This window comes from Ursus americanus, chromosome 30 (assembly GCF_024610735.1).
Source record: "Ursus americanus isolate L20-20 chromosome 30, mUrsAme1.1.p, whole genome shotgun sequence".
Classification (NCBI taxonomy): Eukaryota; Metazoa; Chordata; class Mammalia; order Carnivora; family Ursidae; genus Ursus; species Ursus americanus.
This window is the reverse complement of record NC_142156.1, coordinates 9809709-9833732: the sequence shown is the minus strand read 5'-3', so window position 1 is coordinate 9833732 and position 24024 is coordinate 9809709. Positions and strand designations below refer to the sequence as shown.

The following is a 24024-nucleotide window of genomic DNA, read 5'->3' as shown; positions in this document are numbered from 1 at the left end:
ACCGTTTTCAAATAATTTATTAGGAATTTAAAACTGAAAATAAAACCTGGAAAAAGAAGTTACAGATGTGGAGAGAAGAGACACCGGAGGGTGGTAACTTGCTGGCTTCAAAACACCGTGTAACATCTTTTTAAAAAAATTCCCCAAACAAATCAGAAAACGGAATTCCAGGGCCCTGAGCCCATGGGTGGGCCCAGTGGGGGTGGGATGGGGTCACAAGAAGGGGAGGAGAAGGAAGCTGAGTCTCTCATGACTCAGCTCAAACGTGTAGAAAATTAAAAATAAAAACCAATAAAATGCAGCTTCTCTTTTATTAGGAAACATTAAAAAAAAAAACCAAAAAAAAAAAAAAAAAACAAAACCAAAACCACGAACAGCCGCGCATCTCAGTAACAAAGATTATTGCTTTGTGTTCTCAGGGCTAATAGGTTAAGCACCTCACACAGACAATTAACTCTCCAAAGGGGGTTTTCAGGGATGGAAACTATGATGGGGAAGAGAGCTTAGGTCCCCAGGCTCAGACCTGGGGGAGAGGGACACAGAGAGGGGGGCGACAACAGGTAGGTGGGCCTCAGCCCTGCCATGCCTGCCAGGTCACTCACTGTTCAGGAAGTCAGACCCTGAGCCTCTTTTTACTTTGAGCGGGGTTTGGGGGCTCGGGGCTGCCAAGGGGCTCTGGCCATGGGACCATCCTGGTGGGAAACTTCAGTGAGAGAATGTGGGGGTTCCCTGAGAAGCCCTTTGCTTTCCCCTGGGGTCCACCCCTTCCCAAAGTACCCCCTTGATGCCCGCTCATGGGGGTGCTCAGAGCAGAAACCATGAAGGCCTGACCTAGGTAGGGGGCAGGGGGAGACCTTTGGAGAGTTAATTCCTTTCCAGCAGTGGCTCCGGGCGAGCCCTTCTCTTTCCTCACCCCTTGCCCCCACGCTGGGTTTTTGGGGTGAGCAGGCCCAAGGCCTTGACCCCTAGGGCCTGAGTGAGCGGGCTTGCCTTGGCCACAGTTGAGGCCTGCAAGCTTACAGTAACGGTGTCTGAGGAGGAGACAGAAACACAGGGGGAGACCTTTGCCAGGTGGGGTGAGGCGATGCCCTCACCCCCAAGGGGTCTTAGAGAGGGGTAGGGGCTTCACCTCACAGTATTTACATATGATACAGGACGGGATGGTTCCAGGGGCTTGGCCTGGCCTACGCAACCCTGTCCTCCTTTCCAGGGCTGGAGGGAGGTGGCCAGGGGCCCACACCCACATAGACATTTTGTTCTCAGCTGGTGGGGGGCACCTGGCCCCTTGCCCCCTGCGGCCTGGGGCTTCACATTCACAAACCTAGAAATAGTTTAAAAAACGGTTTCTTTAAAAAAAAAAAAAAAAGGAAAGAGAAAAGGAGGGGGGAAATCCGAATAAAAAACAAGCATAGGGCTCGCGGCCTGTAGCAGACCCCCTCCGCCCTCACTCTAGCTATGCACAAATACAAAAGCCTTCTGGGGGGAGGGTCCTATGGGGGCGCGGCAGGGAGGGAGAGGCACAGACCTGAGAGGGGACAAACAGGGGGTTGGGGGTGGGGCAACCGGCTAATCCAAAATAAATAAAAGCGGGCAGGAGAGGGGCAGGTTGGGGAGGGGAGCCAAGGGCGGAAGAGAGGGAGGTTAGTAGGGGAGCCAGACGCTGTCCAGGGGCAGCAGGGCAGGGGCCGGGCCCAGGGAGTTGGGGGCAGGCAGTAGCGGTCCGAGTCGCTGCGGGGGGAGGGGGCGGCGGCTGCGGCTGAGGTGTCCCCGCCCCCTCGCTGGCTCACTGTGGTCCTCAGTCAGCTGCAGGCTGGGGCGCTGGAACACAGCAGGAGGTTACCGGGAGGCCCTGCGGGAACCTGCCTCCTTCCCGCCTCCCCCTGGGGCTCCCAGAACACAGGCAGCCTCTCCTAGCAGAGCTCTCTCTGTTCACACACTTCGCAGGCTCTGTTCCCTGTTTGGAGTGATCTTTCCCTGGATTTTTGCATGACTGGATTTATTCAAGTGATACCTTCTCGGAGGCACCTTCTCTGAACCTCTAACCTGAAGTAGCCTCTTCACACATAATTTGGAAGTTCCTCATTTGTCCACTAGATTTTTGTCTGTAGAATGAGAGAGGGGCCCTGTCTATCTCCTACCTCCCTCTTTGCTGAAACAGTGCTCAATTAATAGTCATTGGAATAAATGAAGGAAGGAAGGGAGGGAGGGAGGGAGGGAGGGAGGGAGGGAGGAGGAAGGAAGGAAGGAAGGAAGGAAGGAAGGAAGGAAGGAAGGAAGGAAGGAAGGAAGGAAGAAGGAAGGAAAAGTCCCAGGTTCACACAGTACCCCCCACCCCCACCGTGACCATGTGTACAGAGTTTTCTCTCTCACTCTCTAGACATGCATATATATCGACAGTATCCTGTTCTCGACTGTGTAATACGCCATTGCATGCACACGCTCTGATTTATTTAACCACTCTCCTTTTGATGGGCATTTCGGTGCTTTGGAGTTTTTATTTATTTTTATTTATTTTTATTTAAGTAATCTCGAGGGCTCGAACTCAGGACCCTGAGATCAAGAATCACACCCTCTTCCGACTGAGCCATCTGGGTGCCCTGGTGTTTTGCAATTTTTTAAATAAATGCCTAGAAGTGGAATTGTTGGGTCAAGGGCATGAATGTTTAAAACCTGGATAAACAGTGCCCGTCTGCCCTTTGGAAACCCTGAGACAATTTACATGTTGCTTCCCCTACGCCCTCATCAATGTTGGGCATTAGCAATCTTAAAAAAGAAAATCTTTGTCTGACGGGGGGCATGGACTGCCTTATGGTGGTTTTCATTTATATTTTTGACGTAGCAGGTTGAGCAGGTTTTCAGGTCCATTGACCACTGCTGTTATGAAAGTTCTGTCTCCTCCCTGGACTGTGGGCTCCATGAAGGCAGGGACAAGGCCTGTGGCCCAGACGGGGCTGCCCAGTGCCAGCCTCCCCAGTCCCACCCCCGCCCAAGGCCCCAGCCCACCTCCTCACCTCCTGCCACCTGTTTCCTGCTTCAGTGGTACCCATTGGTGAAAGCTGTGGCAATCAAAGGGCCCTGGGGAGAAAAGAATTGGACTCCTAGATTCCTAGGGACGCAGAGAAGGCCCAGGGGCTCCTTTCTTCTGAGGAACACCGAGGGTGAGGCACAGACTCTTGTCTAGCCCTGCCCATATCGCCCCCCCTCCCCACTGCAGATGCACTAGAAGATGCTCTGGAGTAGGGCTTGGAATCTGCATGTTACCAGTACCCCGGTTAAAATGCTGGCACCCCTGCGCTAGACTCTAGCCTCCATATGGCCAGAGACGGTGAGTCTGTGTGATAGCCCCAGAGCCCACCTAATGCCTGGCACACAGATTGAATGATGAGCCCCACTCATCATTGGTGACCTTCTTTTTCCATCCATCCTCCCTCGGCCCCCTTCTGCCCCTGCAGACAGGCAAGACCTCTCCCTCCTCCAACTTCTGAGTCTGCCAGGACTAGCCACTCACCCCAAGACTGTGGCCGAAGCCGGTGCTGGGGGCGGGGCTGGCAGCGCTGATGTAACTGCTGACCCCCGAGTCCTGGTTGGCTGCCCCATAGAGCTCGGCCATGGGGCCGGGGCTTGTGGTCCCCAGGAAGCCCCCTGTGCGGCTGGGAGTTGAACCTGGAGGGGGAGCCATCGTCCAGGGGTGAGAGCCTGGCAACCCAGAAAGAAGACGGTGATAGCCCCGGTGCCCACTGCTGCCCCACGACACCCCCCTCAAACCTGTTCCACCCACCGTGACCTTGAGCTTTCCCTCTCCCTCACCCCTACATCTCAGCAGGGCCCGTGGGTCCATTCCCTGGAGGTCTCCCCAAGTCCACCCACCACCACCAGCTCGTCTGTCCACTTCATCGCCTCCTCACTGACCGCCAGGCCTCCCCTCCAGCCCCTGCAAATTTTTCCCCATAAAATCGACATCGCTCCACTGCTTTGGTGTTCAGTGCTCCCCCAGGACCTGGTTCCTCCTGCCTCGTCCTCCCCACTCCCCATTCCTGTACTCCCCCCGTGCTAACTGGCCTCTGCTTGGGACATTTTTCTTCCTCTTTGCCTTCAAATCGGAAGTTGAGGGGCCCGTCCTCCTGGAAGCCTTCCTGAGAGGCTCTAGCTGTGAGCTCCTCTGGTACCTGACTCCCCCCGGCAGAGCTGGTTCGTCCTTCAGAATGACTGCCTCTGTCACCCCTGCCGCCCCCAACAGCCTGTAAGCTCTGGAGGACAGGGAGTGCCCTTCCTCCCAGCGGGCGCGCCAAGGGCTCCATTAATACTTGCGGAGCAAATGAATAAGTCCCTCCGAAAAAGGGTGGCAGTGGCTCCTCCTCTCCCATCTAGACTTCTCTACCCCCTACACCCCTCCTCTGCTTCCTGCACCCCAGAAGGCCTCACCTGTCCCTCGAACCACAGCCGCTGCCGCCGCTGCCGCTGCCATTGGTCCGTAAGCGGTGAGAGGAATGGCTGGAAGGAAAGGTATGGGCACTTCAGTGTGGTGGGTGAGGGGACGGAGGCGGACAACGGAGGCCCCCTCGGGGCAGAGTCTCTCCAGCCTTGCCCCACCTCAGAGGGTCGGTGCAGTGCCAGCATCGAGGCAGAAAGCACTCCCTTGGGCCACCAGCTGTCCCCTGACCCACAAAATGGATGGAGAAAGGTCGGAGAGTGGACGGCTTCCTAGCAACGGACTCACCCTCAGTTTCCCCTCCCTGGACTCAAGGGACACATTTGAACAACACAAAACTCATGGTGGGCACGTGGGGCACCCCACCCTGAGCTGCTCTGAGCAACGCCCCCTTCTCTAGAGAGTACCCTTCGCTGGATGGGACCACCTAGCCCTGAGGTCCCCAGGGGGTTACGGCCCTCATCCTAAGCCCAGGCGACTGCAGCCAGGGACTGACTGACATGGGGTACAAGAAGCCAGGCCTGTTGCCTCAAGGTGGGACCAACTCGGAGGTGCAGTGCGTGTCCCAGAGCTCCCTGTGGGATCGAGCGGAAGCCAGACTCCAGTCCCGGCCACAGTTCAGCTTCAAACCTTTCGCCTGTCCTGTTTCTCTCACTGTCCTTCTCCCGAGGCCACGCCCTCAGTAAATTGTGTGCACCCCATTCCCCGCCTCGGGGTTCTCTTGACTTCACCCAACCGGAAATGCCCACTATCTCCCCCAAACTCCCCCAGCTCCTTTTCTCTCATCCCCCCTTCAGACACAGAGCTACTGCTATTCCCTTGTTTGCTGTCTACTTCCACGGTGCCCAGCACCCTGCCTTATACACAGTAGGTATTTAAGAAATGTCTGCTGAAGGAGTGAAAGGAACCTCTTCTTTTTTCCCCAAGATTTTATTTTTAAGTAATCTTTACACCTAATGTGGGGCTTGAACTCACAACCCCAAGGTCAAGAGTTGTACGCTTTAGGGACTGAGCCAGCCAGGCCCTCCTAACGGTAACCTCTTAAATAAGTGTTTGGCAGGGACCTGAGCTCCCCTGGGCTGGGGTAGTGGGATGAGCGCCCCCTACTGCTTGGCTCTGCCACTGCAGCCCCTGAGGCTACAACCCCACCCAGAGCCAGTCTTCTGGGTTGGCATTTGCCCTCAGGAATACCAGTCTCCCATCCCAAAATGCACCCTGTGGGGCTGTTTTGGTGACCTTGATCCTGAACTGTACTGCACTTGGGGCTAGGGACTCCGGAAATGGCCCCTAAAAATTCTTGGTAAGGCCTTTGGTCTGGGGGATTAAAGTCTGGGGACAGCATGATTCCCACACTGTGGAGGAGCCTTGCCTAAGAGCCATACAGCTGGTTCCTCACCCCGATGTCCACTTCCTCGACCACCCTCGCTAAGGCAGCCCCCTGCCCCTGGCCCTAAGGCCTTAGAACATCTGCCTGTTTTATTTTCCCTGTGGAACTTCTCACCCTCTGCAATTACTTTATTCATTTGTCTACTTGTTTGCTGCTGTCTCTCTCCACTGAAATATCAGCGCCAGGATGCAGGGACCTTGTCCCTCTCATTCACTGCTGTATCCCCACCTGGAACAGCATCCGACATGATAAATGTCTACTGAATGCCTGAAGGAAACTCCCAGATCTCCTGAAGGCAAGAGAAAAGTTCAGACTCCAGACCTCCAGGGAAAACCTCCTCCCTTGCACCAAGTCAGCTGCTGAGGGGACATGTCTTCTCTCAATTCTTTTAAGGGCAGGGGCTGGGCTCTGAGGTCTGGGTCTTGGTCTGGGTAGGCATTTCCACAAAGCAAAGTCAGCGCAGCCAACCCTTCACAACTGTGAAGGATTACTCATTTATATAATAAGTATTTGTTTTCCTTTCTAGACTGCAAGTCCTGTGAGAGTAGGGCCTCGCCTTGTCTTGTCCCTGCTTTGCCCCCAGGGGCCTGGCAGAGTGCCCCCCACAGTAGGTCCTCAGCACAAAGTTCTTAAATGAGGAGAAAAGAACCCCCCTTCCAACACCCCCATGGAGGGTCAAACCCAACTCTGCTCAGGCAGGGGCCTCTACCACTCCCCACCTACAGGACTCTTTACTCCCTCCCCTTTCCTCACCCCCTGGTTTTCTTCCCCTTCCCCCATTTCGGGGGACCCCTGAGCACCCCTTGGAAGGAAGGTCTCATCCAAAGCAGCATCCATGCTCACGTCCTTCACACACGGCCAGGTTGAGGGGGAGAGTCTGGGATGGGGTGGGGGGAGAAGCGGGTTGAACAGAGACACCCCTTGCAGCCCACCTCATCTGCACATGCCCCTCCCCTCCCCTCGGACTTGGCCGCGCCCCCAGCTCCGGAGCAGAGCTGACGGCCCAAGCGAAGGCTGCAGCTGGAGAGATGGCTCCCCACACGGCCAAGAACCTTCATCCCGCTTGCTCGGAAGCTGCAAATGGGCAGCCTGAGGGCTGGATTTGGCCCTCAAATAGGTTTCATTTGGCCTGCAATGGTTTAACAATTCGGAATTTGTTGCCAACATTTGAGAACGATCGACAAATCCATTCAGAAGCAAAAGCCAGGTTTCTGGATTCCCTCGGAAACTGAGATCTCAAAGCACTAGGTGTGCGTCCCCTCCCGGTAAGGGTCGGCTGGCACAGAGCGGAGGCACGCGCGCTCCAGTCTGTCAAAGACCCCACCTGGCCCACTCTAGTCTGAGTTTGAGACCCTGGCGTCTTCACTGCTGGATCCCAGAGTCTACTCGGTGCCTGGCACATGGGAGGCGCTAGATAAATATTTGCCAAATAAATGAATGAGTGATTTCTCCTCCATCTGCTGGGCTTGGCCCCATGCCCCACCCTTCAGGGCCATGTAGCTACACAGACTGGCCAGGGCCTGGGCAGAGTCTGTTGTGTCCCCACAGCCAGAGGGCTGGTAGGCAGGAGAAAAGGGTCCCACTAGCTGTCCCCGGGGAAGACCCCTGGGTCCTTCTCTTTCTCCCCGTGTGGCCTGTGAGGTGTAGGAAATCCGAGCGACTGACCTGTAAGCTCGGGGAGGACTGGGGCGCTCGGGAGAGGGGTCCGCTCTACACGGAATTCTAAAATGAAACGTAAAACAGCTTAGGAAGATACAGGGGAGGCCCCTGGGGCACGGCCCAGGGAGAACAGATGCACCCACAGGGACACTGGGTAGGGGGACAGGCCATGCACAGGACCCAAGAGCTGGGATGGGGAGAGCACGGTGCCCAACAGGCAAAGGGGGAGAAGACACAGGCAGAGGACAGACAGGGAGACAAAGAGCAGGCAGAGTGCCACGTACACCCCGGGCGTGGGCTGACCCTCCTGGTGTTTCTTAAAAGATTTGAGATGGTACCAAAACACCTCCCAGACTCTTCCTCTTTTCCTGCGTGAGTGTTTGTGTGGGGGGAGATGCTGGCGAGGCAGCACCGGTAAAAAAACAGTGACCCCAGAGCAGGTTGGACGCAGGCTGGGTTCCCAGCTCCAGCACTTTCTAGATGATGGGTCATCTTAGCAGGTCACCTTGCTCTCTGGACCATTTCCTCACCTACAAAATGAGCATGACCATCCTCCCCCGTGAGTGTTGTCAGGGTCAGACAACGTAATGTCGAGAAAGGGCTCCAAGCTGGACAGCCCAAGGGGCAAAGGCTGCGAGTGCTTAGGGACACTCTAAAAAAAAAATAAGGCCAAAAAAAAAAAAAAAAAAAAAGAAAAGAAAAGAAAAAAAAAAAGCACGCAACAATTTGATGTCTGATATTTCAAAGAAAATAACACTGAAGAGCCATCATGGCAAAATTCAGAATTTTGTTGGGCTTCCTGCCACTTATTCTAAGGTCTAGTGTTATTTTTATTTTGAATCACAAATGAGGGCAGTGATCGTCAGGCTTTTGGGTTGCTTTTCAGCATTCAGGGCCGAGAAAGGTCTTGTGGGCCTTGAAACGGCTCGGTGGAGCACGTGGTCATTGTAAGTGTGGCCATAAAGACACAGCTGGCGTTGGCCCTCAGGGACGCTTCCGCCACAAGTCTAATGCCTTCCTTGGTGGAAGTGGCAACTCGGAAAGGCGTGAGGAGGGGAGAAAGGCAGGAGGCAGGCAGAGATCAGCCTGAGAGAGGACCGTGCCATGCAGGACCACGCGGAGGTGGGAGGGGGGTGTCCCCAGCTTCTGGGGAGGAAGTGAGGAGGGGATGGGTGGGGAGAGGTTCTCCTTCCTCAGACATGCCCTTCCTTCCAAGCCTCCAGCAGGCAGACCACCCCCCACCCCCAGCCATGCACCCCCAGACACCGCCCTAAGGAGTCACACTGCCCAGGAACCGGGGACATGCTGGTAGCAGAGGGACACCAAGCAGGACTTACCGGGGAACTGGTAGGTGTAGCCAGGGGCGAGGCCTGTATAACTCCGGCTGGCATAGGTTGTGGCCTGGAAACCGGGGTAACCTGACAGGGCAAGGGTGCTAGTGTCAGATGCCTCACTTAGTGCTCAGACCCTGCTCAGTGGGGAAGGATCTGAGCCACTCCCTCCCCACCTTGTAGCACAGATAACAGCCACTTTTACCAAACACCTTCTGCATGCCATGCCCTGGGCTAAGCCCACTGCATACTTCATTCTCTCCTTAAGCCTCACAAGAATCCTAACAGGCAGGTACTATTAAAAGCCCCATTTTACAGATGGGGGAAACTGAGGCTCAAAGAGGTGACACATTGGCTGAGAATAGTCCAAACCTTTACCAAGACCCTTCATGCTCTGGCTCCTGCCTCCCTTCTGTCCTCATCTACACTCTCCTCCAGTCACATTGGCCTCCCTGCTGTTTCTCAAAGCCACCAAGCTCCTTCCCACCTCAGGGCCTTTGCACAGGCTGTTTCCTCTGCCTGGAACACTCTCTCCCTGCCAGGTTTTCCCATGACTGTGTCCTTGCCATTGTACAAGTCTCAGTTCAAATGTCACCTCCTTGGGGAGGTCATTCCACAAGAGTCCTCCCTCCCATCAGTTACAATATTTATCAACTTCCCCACAGCACCAGTGATCACTATCTGAACTTATCCCAGGTTTTTAAATTTTATTTATTTATTTTAAGTAATCTCCACACTCAACGTAGGGCTCGAACTCATGACCCCAAGATCAAGAGTCACACACTCCTCCAACTGAGCCAGCCAGGTGCCCCTCCCAGGGCTGTTTTAAAAGGGCTTTTTTAGGGGCGCCTGGGTGGCACAGCGGTTGGGCGTCTGCCTTCGGCTCAGGGCGTGATCCTGGAGTTATGGGATCGAGCCCCACATCGGGCTCCTCCGCTATGAGCCTGCTTCTTCCTCTCCCACTCCCCCTACTTGTGTTGCCTCTCTCGCTGGCTGTCTCTATCTCTGTCGAATAAATAAATAAAATCTTAAAAAAAAAAAAAAGGGCTTTTTAAAAAAGAGCTGCTTTTCTGTCTTCCCCATCTTTTATTTCTGTATCTCCAGGACAAGCTCCCGGTGCCTGCTACTTGTATGCATCTAATAACTTGTGCCACTTTGCCAGAAAAATCATATAGTGATAACGAGTAATAAGAGTAATAGTGGTGTAACTGGGATTCGCATTCAGAGCTAACTGATTCCAAGTCTCTTAAGCACTCTTTCCTTCTTTGTCTTTTTTAAAATGCGGTGAAACCAGCTAATGAATCGCCTTGAAAAGAAAACGGGTCTCAATGTTCCAGACCGAAGGAGGCTGGACAACTATGCAATACCTGATTCTAGTCTGGATCTTATGTGAGGGGTGAAAACGTGCTATAAACAACATTACTGGGTCAACTGATCAAACTGGAAAATAGCTTAAAATATTGGAGCAGCATAAATGTATGAAATGGATTATTATCATGTGGCTTCAGGAACAAAATACCCCTAATCTTAGGAAACACACACTGAAGTATTTAAGGGTTAAGGGCCATAATGCATGTAACTTAAGCTCAAAGGATTCAGTGGAAAATCACCAGTGTTCTGTGCGTGTGCGTGTGCATGTGTGTGTGTGAGTGTGTGCGTGTGAGTGTGTATACATACACATATGCACACGTAGATGTGCATAAGGAGAGAGAGCAAATGACAAAGCGAATGGGGTATAACGTTAACGGGTGAGGCTGGTAAGAAGTATGTGGATATTCTTTGTACTATGTTCTTTTTGGAACTCTTCTGAAAGTTTGAAATTCCTTCTAAATAGAAAAAGAAAACGTCAGGGGCGCCTGGGTGGCACAGTGGTTAGGCGTCTGCCTTTGGCTCAGGGCATGATCCTGGCGTTACGGGATTGAGCCCTGCATCAGGCTCTTCCGCTGGGAGCCTGCTTCTTCCTCTCCCACTCCCCCTGCTTGTGTTCCCTCTCTCGCTGGCTGTCTCTATCTCTGTCGAATAAATAAATAAAATCTTTAAAAAAAAAAAAAAAGAAAGAAAAAGAAAACTTCAGGGGAAGACAGTGCCCTGTGTGGCCCCTGCTCTCCTTCACCCGCTCTATCTGTGATCCCAATCCTGACCCTCTAGCCCATGCCATGCACACCCGGCCCCCTGCCTCTGAATTCCCAGAGCACCCCTCCCTCCGCACCTGGCAGAAAGACTCCTCTGTACTGTTCTCTTTCTATGTGTACGCATCTTGTCTCTCCAGGGAGACTGAGAGCTTCCTGGGGGGCCCAGCTCAGATTCTCTCCCCTGGGTTGTGGGCCTCAAGCACTGCGGACTCCTCCTCACCTTCCAAGGCTCACAGCGACCTACACTTACTCCAGGGAGACTCCCGGACCATCAGGTGGGTTTTGGGTGCCTCCTTGGGCCTCCCACAGCCCCCCAACACTATGTGCTATCATCGTCTATTGACTCCTGCCTCCCGCTTGATGGGAAAGCCTAGGAGGGCAGGTCCTGCCTCTCAGAAACTGCTCAACAGATATTAGTTGAGTGACCAAGAAGCAGCTGCTTTCCTTTTGCCTTCCCCCAAAGTCTTTGGGTCTTCATAAATGCTGTTCCCCTGCCTGCAACACTTTCCCCTTCCCTTCTCCCCTGACCTCCTGTAACTAGCACTTACTCAACCCACAGCCTCAGCTTCAGTGTGACTTCCTTTCTGGCTTCTCCAAACCTCGGCCCCAGTTCTCTATGCCCATGCTCTCTTGGCCCCCTAAACTGCTCCCATCCTAACCCTATTTACTTATATTCTTGTTTTCCCTGCCAGACCACAAAGCTCCAAGGAAAGTCACTGTTGTATTTGCTGGCATAGTTCCTAGCATTTATAGTTGCTCAGTAACTACGAGATGGATGGATAGATGTACAAATGGACAGACGGACAGAAGGATCAAAGAAGGAGCAGCGGGGCCATTTCCTGGCTACCGCCAGAGGGCAGCACCCCACAACCAAATCGCCCCACCCTCGGTTGGCTTGGAGGCTTAAGATCCTTGGTCCCCACTCCCGCCCAGTGACTCACGCAGGAGGGCAGACCACAGAGGAGAGGCAACACCTACGCAGCCCCTGGGAGCCCTGGGAGCAGTTCCGGGCAGGAAGTAGCCACAGGTGCAGGCCTAGCACATACCCAGCATGCCGATGCCCAGCATGAAGGCGTCCATCCCATAGGGCATGACTCGAGACCTCCCCCGGGCCGAGCCTGTCGGCGACATCACCTCTTTTGGCTGAGCTTTCTTACATTCCACCTGCAAGGAGACCTGATGGTCAGTCCCTCCTCCAGACGTAGGGTCACAGACCCTCTGGTTCCCTGGCAGGCCTCCTTCCTGTTAGGTTCATAGATAGCATTTACGGAGTGCTCGCTGGGTGCTAGAGATGATGTAAACGGTCCTGCGGACACCAGGGGCTTACACCAAGCCCACGAGGGGGGTAGTACTGTCACAGATGTGGGAAAGCGCTCCGAGCGGGGGAGTCACCTGCCTAATGAACAGACTAGCAAGCGGCAGAGTGAGGTTGTTAATCCAGACCTCTCTGACCCACCAGCCATGCGTTTTAACCACCAGGAGACACCGGCTTTCTGTCCAGATCTTCAGGGGGTGGGAGAACTGGCTCTGCCCCACGGACTGTGATTCTCTTCTGCCTGCACCTCCACCCGTCCGGTCCCCGCCTCACCATTTTGTTGTTGATTTCGTGGAAGTGGATTTCACACACTTTCTCCACGATGTCCTCGCTCTCGAACGTGACAAACCCGAACCCTAGAGGGCAAAGGCGGGGACAAAAACCAGGGTTTATGGTCGAAACCTAGGCCCAAGTGATAGCACACCAACACTCCTCTCTCACCGGCCAGTGCCTGAGAGCTAACAAAAGCCTCTGCCCACAGCCTAGGAAACTCTCAACCCCCCGCCCGCTGAGACAGGGTTTCTAGCCCGCACATTACAGAAGTGACAGCCAAGGCTCAGCGAACTGAAGTGACTTGTCCAAGGTCACACAGCAAATTAGAAAGTGTTAGAGCAGTCGTGAAAATACACTCAACATGCCTTTTCTCTTTCTCAGGTGCTTTCCAAAGGAAGGAAGAACACACACAAACCCTTATGTACATTTACACAAAAGTGTACACACCCAAGCCTATGTTTGTACACGGTCACACATACACATGACATACAGATGCAGACACACACATACCTAGGGTCCCATATATCATACAGATACTTGGCAGCGCTCACATGAATAGTTACCATTAAACAGCAGACACATACGAATATTCAGACACAGACACCCTCGCGTGCACACATACAAATACACACATACATACACACACACCCCAGCACATACCCCAATCCCCAAACAGGCTAATACGCCCTGAAGCAACTGAAGAAACAACCCCACCTCCTCCCGGGTGTGCCCCAGGGGTTGGGAATGGGATTTCTCAGAAGGCAAGGCCCTTGGGAGAAAAACAACCAGGCAATGCACACTGTGGCCCAGATGCTCACAGGTTCAGGGGCAAGGAGGTTGGGGGCTGGGCTCAGCCTGTGGGTAGGGGTGGGAGGCAGGAGCAGGAGCAGACTGCTCAGGGCTGTGGAGTCAGCCTGACCCTGGGGCGGCCTGGCCTCAGCTCTGGTTACCAGGGACAAGGTAAGCCCCAGCAGACACAGGCTGGGCAGACACCGGCTGGGGCGGGGAGTGGGGGGGAGCGGGTGTGGAGGGCTCAGTTTGGAAGCGGGGAGATTGCTCCTCTGCTCCTCTGCTCCTCTCGGGTGTCTGCAATTGGGCAAGTTTCTAGCACAGGAAACGGCGGGACAAAAGCCTTCTGTAAGGCCAGGCCCGGGAGAGGATGCAGATCCTTGGGGATAGGATGTCAGGAGGCAAGATGAAAGGGCAGCTGTGACCTGCAGCCCCCTGGCTGACCACAGGCCCCCAGTCTGGCCTGGGAAGGGGGAGGGGGCCACACTCACCTCGGTGCCGGTTGGTGGTTTTGTCAAACATCAACATGGCATCGTCCACCTGAAACAGAGCCTGCCATGGTGAACCCACCAGATACCAGGGGACCCGCCACAACCCAGCCGCAGGGCCTCCCACACCCACGCCCCTCTTGCACAGGCTAGGCTTTCTCTTAAACCCGCTCCCTGTGCCGGGGATGACTTTCCATCCACAACCCCACCTGGATGGGATCCTCCCATCCAACCACCAGATTCTCAGTGGACCAGCCTGCAAATATGAAGCACCAAATAGGTGCCTGGCACTTTGCCCCACCATCCTCTCTACAGTCCCTGCAATGTAAGAGCCTCGTTTTGTAGATGAGGAAATGGGCTCAGAGAGGTGAAGTCACAGGCCCAAGGTCACACAGCAAATCCTAGACCAAGCCTGGGAGGAGGAAGAGGCACGGAGTAGGTGCTAAAGAAGGAAACATGGGAGCAAGATAGAAATGGGGAAATGAAAGCCTCTTCCCTTTCTGCAAAAGGCCAGGAGGACAGCAGCCACTCCAGCCAGACTTGACTCCCCTCTCCTGGTACAGATCTTTTCCTCTAATTGAGGTTTCCTTTTGCTAGAGGCTGTAATTAAAGCAAGTAGAGTTCAGTGCCTGGGCTGCTTGCCTCCCACTGACTGGGGGAGGGGCAGGGGGCTGAGGAAGGGGGGTGGGCCACATGATCCCCCTCCCTTGCACCCCAGTCTTCTCTTCTTGCTGCTCCCTCAAGGCATCCCCTTGGATACATGGACAGCCAAAGGGTTTAGCTTCCCTCCTGCAGTCCCATTTCCCTCCCTTTGCCTACAGCTGGTGCTTTCTCCTTGTCCTCTTAATTCTTCAGCCAATGTCAGCCACCTCATGGGGTTAAGCTAAGGTCTGATTTGTCCTTGGTGGAAATCAACGGCTGCTTCTATACCCTCCCCACCCCCCACAACACACACATCCCACTTCAGCTGCTGACCCTCCCCCAAATGGTCAGACACCCAAGGGATGAAGGAAAACTTCCTGAGGCCATGGGGTACAGCCTCTCCTCCACTCTCCTTGGCTGTCTTTCCAGCCTGTCAACTGCCTCATTAAAGTGGCAAAGGCAGCCCCTGCACAGGGTGGTCCCCCAGCTCTCCTGAGGCACCAAGCAGCACCAGGGCTCTAATGCCCCCCTGGGAGAACCAGGACCTCACTAAGCCAGGAGGCAGCTGGGTCCCTGGAGGATCTCAGAGGGGGATGACACCTCCCTCCCCAAGGAGCTTCCTGCTCCAGGGGCCTGCAGCAGAGTGCCCCTGCCACTCCCATCCTTACGGACCCATTCTTCGTCCCAATCCCATATCAGCTAGACCGTCCAAACTGGGCAGACACTTCAGGCTCTGCACATCTTCCCCACCCCCTTGCTTAAACAATGGAAAAGAGAAATCCAGAAAGGAGAGTTGTGATAAAAATACAGGCTTTAAGTAGGACAGACTGGAAATGGAATCCAAGATCCTGCATTTGCTAGTTGGGTAACCTTGGGCTAGGTTTCCTCATCCGTAAAACCGGCGTAACAGTGTTTATCAATTGTATAGAGGAAATAAATGACATAGCATCTGTAACACGAACTCACATTACCCGGGATACAGTAAATGCTTAATAAATAACAGCTATTATGAGCTTTATTGTGGAGGGGCTTGCCCACAGTCACATGGGGGAGAAGCAAAGCAAGAGAGTGAGCAGCCCAACACCCCTTGCTTTGAAGGTTCCATGAGGACAGCGCCCAGGTCAGCTATGGTGACGGCCATCCTATGGAGCACCTTGACTTGTACTCAATAATTACGTTTTGAATTAATGAATGAATAAAAGCCACACCCTCTTCCTTAATCCTATAGCTCTGAGTTCCTGCCTGACCCACAAAGTGATACAGCCCAAATCCACAGCCCTTCTGGCCTTCCTTCAGCCAACCATCCAACTCCACCATTCCTGGCCCCCCAGACCCTTCAACCTGGGCCTTGGCTGGACAGACCCCTAGCGAGGCAGTGGGGTTGAGGCCAGGGCAAGGAGCAAGGAAAGTGCCTGGGGGTCCAGGGGACCCCCACTGGTGTCCCCTCCTGGGGCCAGCTGAGGGGAGGGAGGCTCCCAGCCCAGTGTCCTTAATAGGCTTTGGTCTCCATGGGAACCCGGGGGCAGGGGGGCTCCAGCAGGGGGAGGGGAGGCGGCGGAGGCCTGCTGACCAGTGGGAGCCGCCAAGTTCGGCGGCCGCTAAGCCTGAGTGGCAGCCATGGCGGCTGACCATTGTTCCCCCCTCGGTGGCGGCCCCTCGATCCGGGCGGGGGGCCCCCCGCCGCGGGGCCCTTGGCATTCCCGGCTGTCCCCCTCGCTCCCTGGCAGCCTATTCTCCGGCTCCCCCTGGCCTCCCCGGGCCGGTTTCACATGCCAACGCCGATTTAGGCCCGAACAAAAGACGCGGCCGCTGACGGCTTCTCCTGGGGCCCGGTTGCCATGGCAACGCCGGCCCCGGGGGCAGGCGGCCTCCAATCACAGCTGCTGGATCAGATTAGTGCGAGCTCTAATGCTCGGCGCTCAGACACAAAGACACCCCGCCGGAGCCGAGCGGGCCTGCTGCTTCCCAGGAGCGCCCTTCCCTCTGGGGCCCAGGCCGCCGACCTGCCCTCCGTCCTGCACCCGGGTCCCCGCGGAGGCGCCTGAACCTAGGCCTCTGGCCCCCACGCCGCCAGCATCCGCTGGCCAGGGGACCTCCCACCCTCTCCTCTTCTCCCCTAGAGACAGGGCCCTGGAAACCCACCCAGTCCCCAGCTCACATCCCATTCCCAAGGCCTCTGCCCTTTGCCTAGCAGGCAACTGAAAATGCCTTGATGGGCAGGTAGAGACCCAGCCTGTAGCCTGTCTCACGTCATGGAAGACCAGGGACCCCAGCACTAAGCACAGCAGCCCTCCTTCACCCCCAGTCTTAACATTGGCCCCCTCTTTGCCATCTCCCCATGGGACCTTGATGCTCCCATCACTCACCTTTCTGGGGACACCCTATTGTCTGATGATGTCACATCTCCTTCGTAAACTAAACGGTCCAGAAACTTAAGCTCAATGTACCTCAGAGCTGAGAGCCAATCTGCTGGGCTCTGGGGAATTTAGGGTGCTCTCCTCAGTACCCCCCTCAAATAGTTAGGGGATCAGCACCTCCCCCAGCTCCCACCTGGGCAAGCAGGGTGCTGAGTGCAGTTGGGAATCATATTTATTGCCTCCTTATCATCCTCACCAGGAAGGAGTGGGGGAAGGTGCAACCGCCCGTGGCCTGGACAGGTGCAAACTCCCAGGAGGCCAAGGGGTGACTGGATTGAACTGGCTAGGGGAGAGCAGCCTCCCTCGGGAGAATGAAGATAAGCAAGAGAAAAACACAGGGGAAGGGCAACAACAGGGACAGCTACTGTGTGGCTTCCCTCCCTGGGGGATGAGTCCAGAGGCTGAGGCCCACAAATAGGACCGGAGCCTGAACCGGTGGGTTCAGGAGCCTGGCCTCACCCACAAACGGACCCAGTTCCCTTTTCACCTTTTTGCAGGAATTGGAATGACCTGGCTGGACTCTACTTGGTTCTGACCAATTCTACAGGGCTTCCACAGCCCCCAAAAGCACCCCCAGGTTTCGACCCACCTTCCCGAACTGCTCAAAATATTGCTTCACGTCCTCCACCGTGGTGTTCACCGATAGCCCCCCCACAAAGATCTTCTTCGTTCGAGTCACCATCTGTTAAGGGGAGGGAATGAGAAAGTGGGCATCTGAGTCCTGTGGCCTACTGCCACCAGCAGGGGCTCGAGCCCTCCTGCCAGGACGCCAGCTGACAAGCTCTCTGTGGCCCTAGCTACTGGGAAGGCCCCCCCTCAAGCTCCCCCTTGGACCCCCGCCTCTAGGCCTGTCATGGGCAGCTGTGCACCCCACACACTGGCTGGCTGGAGTGTGCCTCCCTCCCGCCTCCATCCCTGGGATCTATGTAGGGGAAAATGTCTTCCGTAAGGACCAATGCCGGGAAGGGGGTGGGTTAGTGACCCAGACCTACAGCGTAACGCAGAGACCCCCCCAGAGAGACCGAGGCCCATCACAGGGCTCCCCTGAACTCAACGCCGACATTTTCCTCATCAACCTCCTCCCAACCCAACCTCTGGCAGCCCTGTGGCCCCAGCCCTGTTTTAGGAAGAACACATGGTCCTAATTACCCCAGGAGCGCATGGCTAATCCACAGCAATTCCCAGCCCCATCCTAACACTAAAGCACCTTCTGTCACCGAACTGCTTAATGGAATTAACCCAATTCCGACCATGTGCTCCCTGGTGCGGCTTCCTTCGAATACCTGCTCCATAATTGCTTTCAGGCCCTCTGCTGGATCCTTCTAGAGATGTCCCCTTCCTGTCTCCTAAAACTTGCCCCTCTCCCTTCACTGTGGCAGGAGCTGGGCACCATGGTGGAAGCCACTGGCTCAAAACCTTAAAGCATCCTGGTTCCTACCAAACCCTGTGCAAAGGAGGGAGCAGATCTCCCAGAGGGGAACCTAGTCCTAGGACACAAGTTCAGTCAGCAGACTCAGGGGTCCTCGGCTCCCTGTACTATAATCAGCCTTCCTTCCTGTCCCCTATATTTAGCCATTTAAAAATTAAGATCTGGCTAGTTGCCTTGGGGCCTGGAATAAAATCTCAGGCCCTTACCCTGCACCAAAAGTCTTGAATGCTACATAGTTCATCTGCTCAGAATTCACACACACCCAGAAAAACTCGCCACAGCGCGGGAAAGAGAGCACTCCACCCAAGTGACAAACAGGTGACCAACTCCATGGTCCCTTCCCCCTCTGCAAGCTGAACACAGTGAACCCCAGAGGTAGGAAGGGGACTGGGGGGTCAGAGATAGCTCCCTGGCCTGACTCTAGCTCAGCCTCAGGGGGTGTCTGTCCTGAGTTTGACCTCCCCAGGGGCATTGGGTTTAGAAGCTGTGATCTATGAGGTCAGAATTCGACTCAGGGTCCAAAGTGTACTGGCTTCAAATACAGGACTGAATTCCCTGTGGGGTTCCTCCTTCTCCCAACACATGCAGTCCCCTCCCAGTCCATCCCAGAGCACAGACGGAAAGATGCAGGATGTCTTCAATCCACAGAGCAAGGACATTAAGAATCCTCCCTCTTCCCATTCCAGTCTATTCCAGAAGGACTCCAAACGGAGGTTCCAGAAGCATCTCCCGTAGAGGAGAATGCTGGGGAGATCACTGCCTGAAGTGACACAGCTCCTCCCAGACACAGACATACCCACCTTAGGCTGTGCTCGCCGAGGAAAGGCCACCTTGGGATCAATCTGAAAGAGAAGGGAGAGGTAGAGGGGCCTTGGTTATCACACTTCAGATGGGTGACCAAGCAGCCTTCAGCCCTGAGGACTTCTCTCATCCCAGGACACAGAGATGACACAGAGGGAACAGAAATCACCACAGCCTCTGGCAGAAAAGTATAGCGGTTAAGCATTTAGGCCTTAGTGCCAGGCTGCTGGGTTCAAATCCCACTTATACTGTTTCCCAGCTGGGAGACCCTGGATAAGTTACTTAACCTCTCTGAGCCTCAGGGCCAAGCTCTCCCGCTAAATGGACAAATAGTAACACCCACCCCAAAGGGGTCGTCCACAGACTATTTGAGAGAACGCTTACAAAGCACTTGGCAAGGTGTCTGGCTCACAGCAGGAACCCCCACAAAGTAAGCAAGCAAAGTCTTATTCCTTCAAGCACGGGGTGCTTAAGGGCCCTCCTCACCTGACTTCACACAGATACCTGTCCAGGTGAGGCATGCAATGCAGACTTTAGAGATGGAAATATTCTTTGTTTCAAGGTAAGAGTTCATAAATCACCAGGAATGGACTCAGCTCTGTTCCCCCAATACTATCAACATCTAACAGCCCTCTTTGAGGCTGCAAGCAAACAGCTCCCTGATAATGCAACCAGGCTTGGAGTGAATCAGAGCACAGGATTTGGTAACGTGCAAGGCCATGGGACTTGGACTCCATCAGAAACTTTGGGCTCCAGGCCTAGCCTCTGCTTTTGGTAACTTGCCCACCCCTCAGAGCCTCAGTTCCCTCATCTGCAAAGTGGGGATAATCACACGCGCTTTTCCCAGGGCAGCCCTGGGGAATCAAATGAGATAACATGGGTGAAAGCAGCCCTTTGTGAACTGCCCTTCATTGCGCAAACAAAGGTGCTATTACCAGCGGGCCACCTTTGCCCTTGGCTGTGAACAACCAAAGGAGAAAAGCAAGGAGCACCTGGGTGCTCCTGGGTACTGATAAACAGCAAAAGCCAGGGCACGAGACCTTGTGATCAATGCAGGACCTACGAGGCCTGGTCATTCCAGAGTTTCTTGCCACCCACATGGGTGGATACCACTCAGAAGTTCACCAGCCAATCGCAGGGAAGATCTATCTTTTCCCAAAGTTCCTTCCGTTCAAAACTCAGCCTCATTCTAGGCAACAGGCTCTGGCTCCTCTCTGCCTAAATGGCATGAACCAGGGACCGGCCTCCTCTGGGCTCCCCCCCTGGATCTGCCCACAGCGAAGGAACCTCTAAAATCCATGCCGGGGCAGTATCTCCTCTCTCCCAAAGTCCCACTGGGCTCCAGGGGAAATCACGACTGCCCACTTCCCCTGTCTGAAGGTGTGATTTCGTACCTCTACGGACATTTTCATCCTTCTCTTTCTCCTGGAAGCAGCCTCCCCAGCCACCAGAGCACCTCAGACAGTCCCCCTGCGCAGACCCTGATGGGGAGATGGTACCCAAGCCACGTCCCACAGACCCACGCACACCCGATCCCTGACACACCCCACCTCCACTCTGACTCACAGCCGGTAACATAAATAAAACCCAACAAGTAAATAAAAGGTGAAAGTCAGAACCTAAAATAGACTCCCCACAATAACCCTCCCTCCCGCCCCCCTCTCCCAGGCCGGCAAATGCCAAACACAAAGCCCTTGCCTTTTTGAGTCCCAAACCTCAGAAGGATGCCCATCACACCCTCCTTCCCCTCTTCTCTCTTCTCCTTATCAATCTTCCATGACCCCCCTCCCCAGCCCCAATCCCTAAATCTCAGCTTCCTGAGCCCTGCTGAAGCCATCAGTGCATTCTGAGGACAGGGGATGGTAGGAGAACTGGCAGCTTGATGGCAGATAATCACCAAAAACAATAGGCCACTGTCTCTCCATTCCCAGCTTGGGTCACTCAGTCTGCGCCAAGAAGATCCTTTCAGAGCCGGCAAAGTTGAGGCCTGGCCTCATTTGCTCATTACTGAGAGCAGGAGTGGGAGCCACTGGGCAGAGATAACAGGAGCTGGGGACAGGCGGTAATTTAGCAAATTCTTGGGCACAACCAGCTATTGTTGCAGGTAAACAGGAGCTAGTGACTGACCCAAGCAGGGAGGCCCAGGGCTGGAGGAGAGTGGGGGAGTGTGGAGAGAGATCACACTGTCCCGGCCCCCTGGCCTCTGGTCACCCCATCACAGAGTAACCCCTCCTCTGACTTTCTCCTTTTCCCTCTCCCCTAGAGCAGGGGCCTGGGCCAGCGCCCCCTGGAGGGCCCAAGACACTGGGGAGCAGTGGGACAGCAGTAAAATGTTTCAGGAGTTTGAATGCCAGAAAAGCAGTCTCTCCTCGGATCCAGCCCTCAGAAGGGTTGTTTCCAGGCAAGGCTAGTTCCCTTCTCATAAATCCCTTCATGGGCAAAGCAGGTTCATGTCTTCCACACAATGCGGGGAGCTCACAGACCAAAAGAGGTGGGGGGAGAGGGGGGGAATTCGGTGATGCTTTGCCATTGGTTTGGAATGGTGGTGGTGGGGAGCCAAACACGAGAGTCCAGAGAAGCCACGGGGTGGGTCACTGGCACCCTGACTCACCCAGTTTGGGCTAGGGGAGGGACCTAGCCCCACCCCGAGCTGCTCCGTGAGGCCTCAAGATTAGTAGGCATAGGGAGGGGCTGGGGGTAGCATCTCACCGCAGGCCTGGGATTCTTCTCCTCCCTCTCCCCCCCCCCCCCCCACTCTGGTGACAAAGTTTCGGAGCTTGGCAGCCCTTCTACTCAGAAAACTCCTTCCTTCCTTAAGGACCCCGTCCAACTGTCCTCTGGGGAGAGTCCTGACCCTCTCCTCCGGCGGCCTCCCTCTCCCAAAGGACCCCCGACGCCCGGAGGGCCACTCACTGTTTTGGAGTCGAGCTCGTGCCGCGACTGCGCCAGCACTTTATCCACCCCCGCCTGGTCCATGAAAGTGACGAAGCCGAAACCCCTGCGCGCGGTAGTGAGGGAGAGGCAGATGGTTACAAGGCAGTGAGTGGCGGTGGAGGGGGGCGAGCCGGGAGCAGGAGGAGGGGGTGAGGGGCTCACCTGGATCTCTTGGTCAGAGGGTCCCGCATCACCAGACACTCCTTCACCTCCCCGAACTGGCCGAAGTATTCGCGCAGCCCTTCTGTAACCACACACCCGCCTTCGGACCAGCTCGGGCCCCGCGCCCTTCCCCCCCTCCCCCGTCCTTTGCCCCCGGTGACCCCGCCGCGGCCCGGCCGCCCCCGCGCCAAGCAGCCTGCGCGCTCTCCACTGCCCCCCCCATAGCCCTCACCCAGCTCCCGTGGAGCCTTCTGGCGCCCACGGGGGCTCCAGGAAGCCGAGGGCCGAGCTGGGCTGGAGGGGGGACGGCTCCGGCCGGGTTCCCGCCGCTCCGGGAGCCGCCTCACAAAAGTTTGAGCCGCAGGTGCGAGCGGAGTTGGCGCTGCCGCCGGCGGGTCCCGGGGGCCCAGCCCACCCCCCGATGCCCCCTGAACCCCTCATCTCCTCCCCTCCACCCGCTGGGCCGTGCGCGCTCGCCGATCGCCCTGCGCTCTCGGGGTCCCCGGGCGGGGCGCGAAAGAGGGCGCGGGGGCGCCCGGGGTCAGCAGGGCGCAGGGCCGGGCTGGGGTGTCCGGTTCCGGGGCGCCGGGGGGTCCAGGGTGCCCTGCCTGGCCGGCGGGCGCTCCCGGGCTCCCTCACCCTGCGTAGTCTGCCAACTGAGTCCCCCGATGAACATCTTGCTGCGGGAGGAGGAGAGACACAAAGGGCCCGCGTGAGCGCCGGGCGCCAGGGCGCAGGGGGCGCGGGCCCGGGCCCCGGGGAGGCCCGGCCCGACCCGGATCGGCCATGTTGGCGGGGCCGGGGCGGGCGCGGGCCGGGCAGGCCGGGCCGGGCCGGGCCGGGCCGTACCAGGGGTCGTGCGGCGAGTCCGGGGAGGCGAGGCCGGGCTGGGGCGCGTCAGTCTCCATCGGGAGCCGCGGGCGGCGCGGGCAGCGGAGCGGCGGCGGCGGCGGCGGCGGCAGCGCTCGGCGCGGGGCAGATGAGGAGCGCGGCGAAGGGGGCCGGACGGACAGGCCATGCTGCCCCCTCCCCCGACCCCGCTCGGGCGGGCGGGCGGGGACGGCCGAGGGGAGGGCCCGCCGGGGGCCGACCTGCCGGCTCCTCCCCCCGCCGCCCTGCGCGCATAAAGCCCCGCGCTCGCCCGCGCGCCCGGGCGCCCGCGGAGGCGGCGGCGTCCGGACCCCGCTCCCACTGGGCTCCCGGGTCCCCGAGGGCGAGAGAGACCCCGAATCCCGAGGCCCGCCGGGACCAGGGCGCGGCGGCACCCCCCCACCCACCCCAGCGCGGGGCCGGGCCGTGGGAACGCCCTCCCGGAATGAAGCGCTTCCCGGTGCCTTCAAGGTAGCTCGGTTCCGGATCGGGGACCCCCTAGTCCTCCCTGTCAGGTCCCCGCTATCCAGAATTTGAGCTCCCCAATCTCCCTGGGTCGGGAGGGAGATAACCCCAGTGCCCCCCCCATGCCCCCCGCGTTCCGACTGGTGGAGGAGCCCTCCATTCCCCCAGTGGGAATGAGAGGCTGCCCCCAATTTCCTCAGAGCCTGATTCTGGGCTCCCCTTCAGCAGCCCTCAGTCCACTCCCAGTGTCCCATATCCTCTATATCCAATTTGGGGAACCCTTTCAATGCCTCGCGTCTCGAGTGGGGAGACTCCATCAGCACCCCAGTAGAAACCGTGTCAGTTTCCTGAATCCCTTCTCAGCCCCTACTGTCCCCTTCAACTCCCCCAAATCCCTTCTGTATGGTCTATTGAGGAACCCCTCTATTCTAAGCCCGGGTTCCCAGTTTGCTGCCACCGCACCCCCTCGTGTGAGGAGTCTTCACTGTTTCTCTCACTCCT

The 24024-nt window shown here is 56.3% G+C and overlaps 1 protein-coding gene across 2 annotated transcripts; it reads right to left on the bottom strand.

The window, feature by feature from the left end:
• MSI1 (musashi RNA binding protein 1) lies at positions 1-23206 on the bottom strand. 2 transcript variants are annotated; one of them, XM_045791568.2, is made up of 15 exons: positions 23038-23206; positions 22828-22868; positions 22189-22270; positions 22006-22090; positions 19092-19133; positions 17452-17544; positions 13807-13855; positions 12527-12609; positions 11985-12102; positions 8813-8893; positions 7482-7538; positions 4423-4491; positions 3509-3696; positions 3012-3075; positions 1-1818 (listed from the first exon to the last, which is right to left on the bottom strand). In XM_045791568.2, exons 1-14 carry the CDS (start codon positions 23094-23096, stop codon positions 3034-3036), a joined length of 1089 nt encoding a protein of 362 aa, XP_045647524.1. In that variant the 5' UTR covers positions 23097-23206; the 3' UTR covers positions 1-1818; positions 3012-3033. The 2 variants fall into 2 exon arrangements, with proteins under 2 accessions (XP_045647524.1, XP_045647525.1); XM_045791569.2 differs by having other exon boundaries at positions 3509-3663.
• Between the last annotated feature and the right edge of the window lie 818 nt (positions 23207-24024).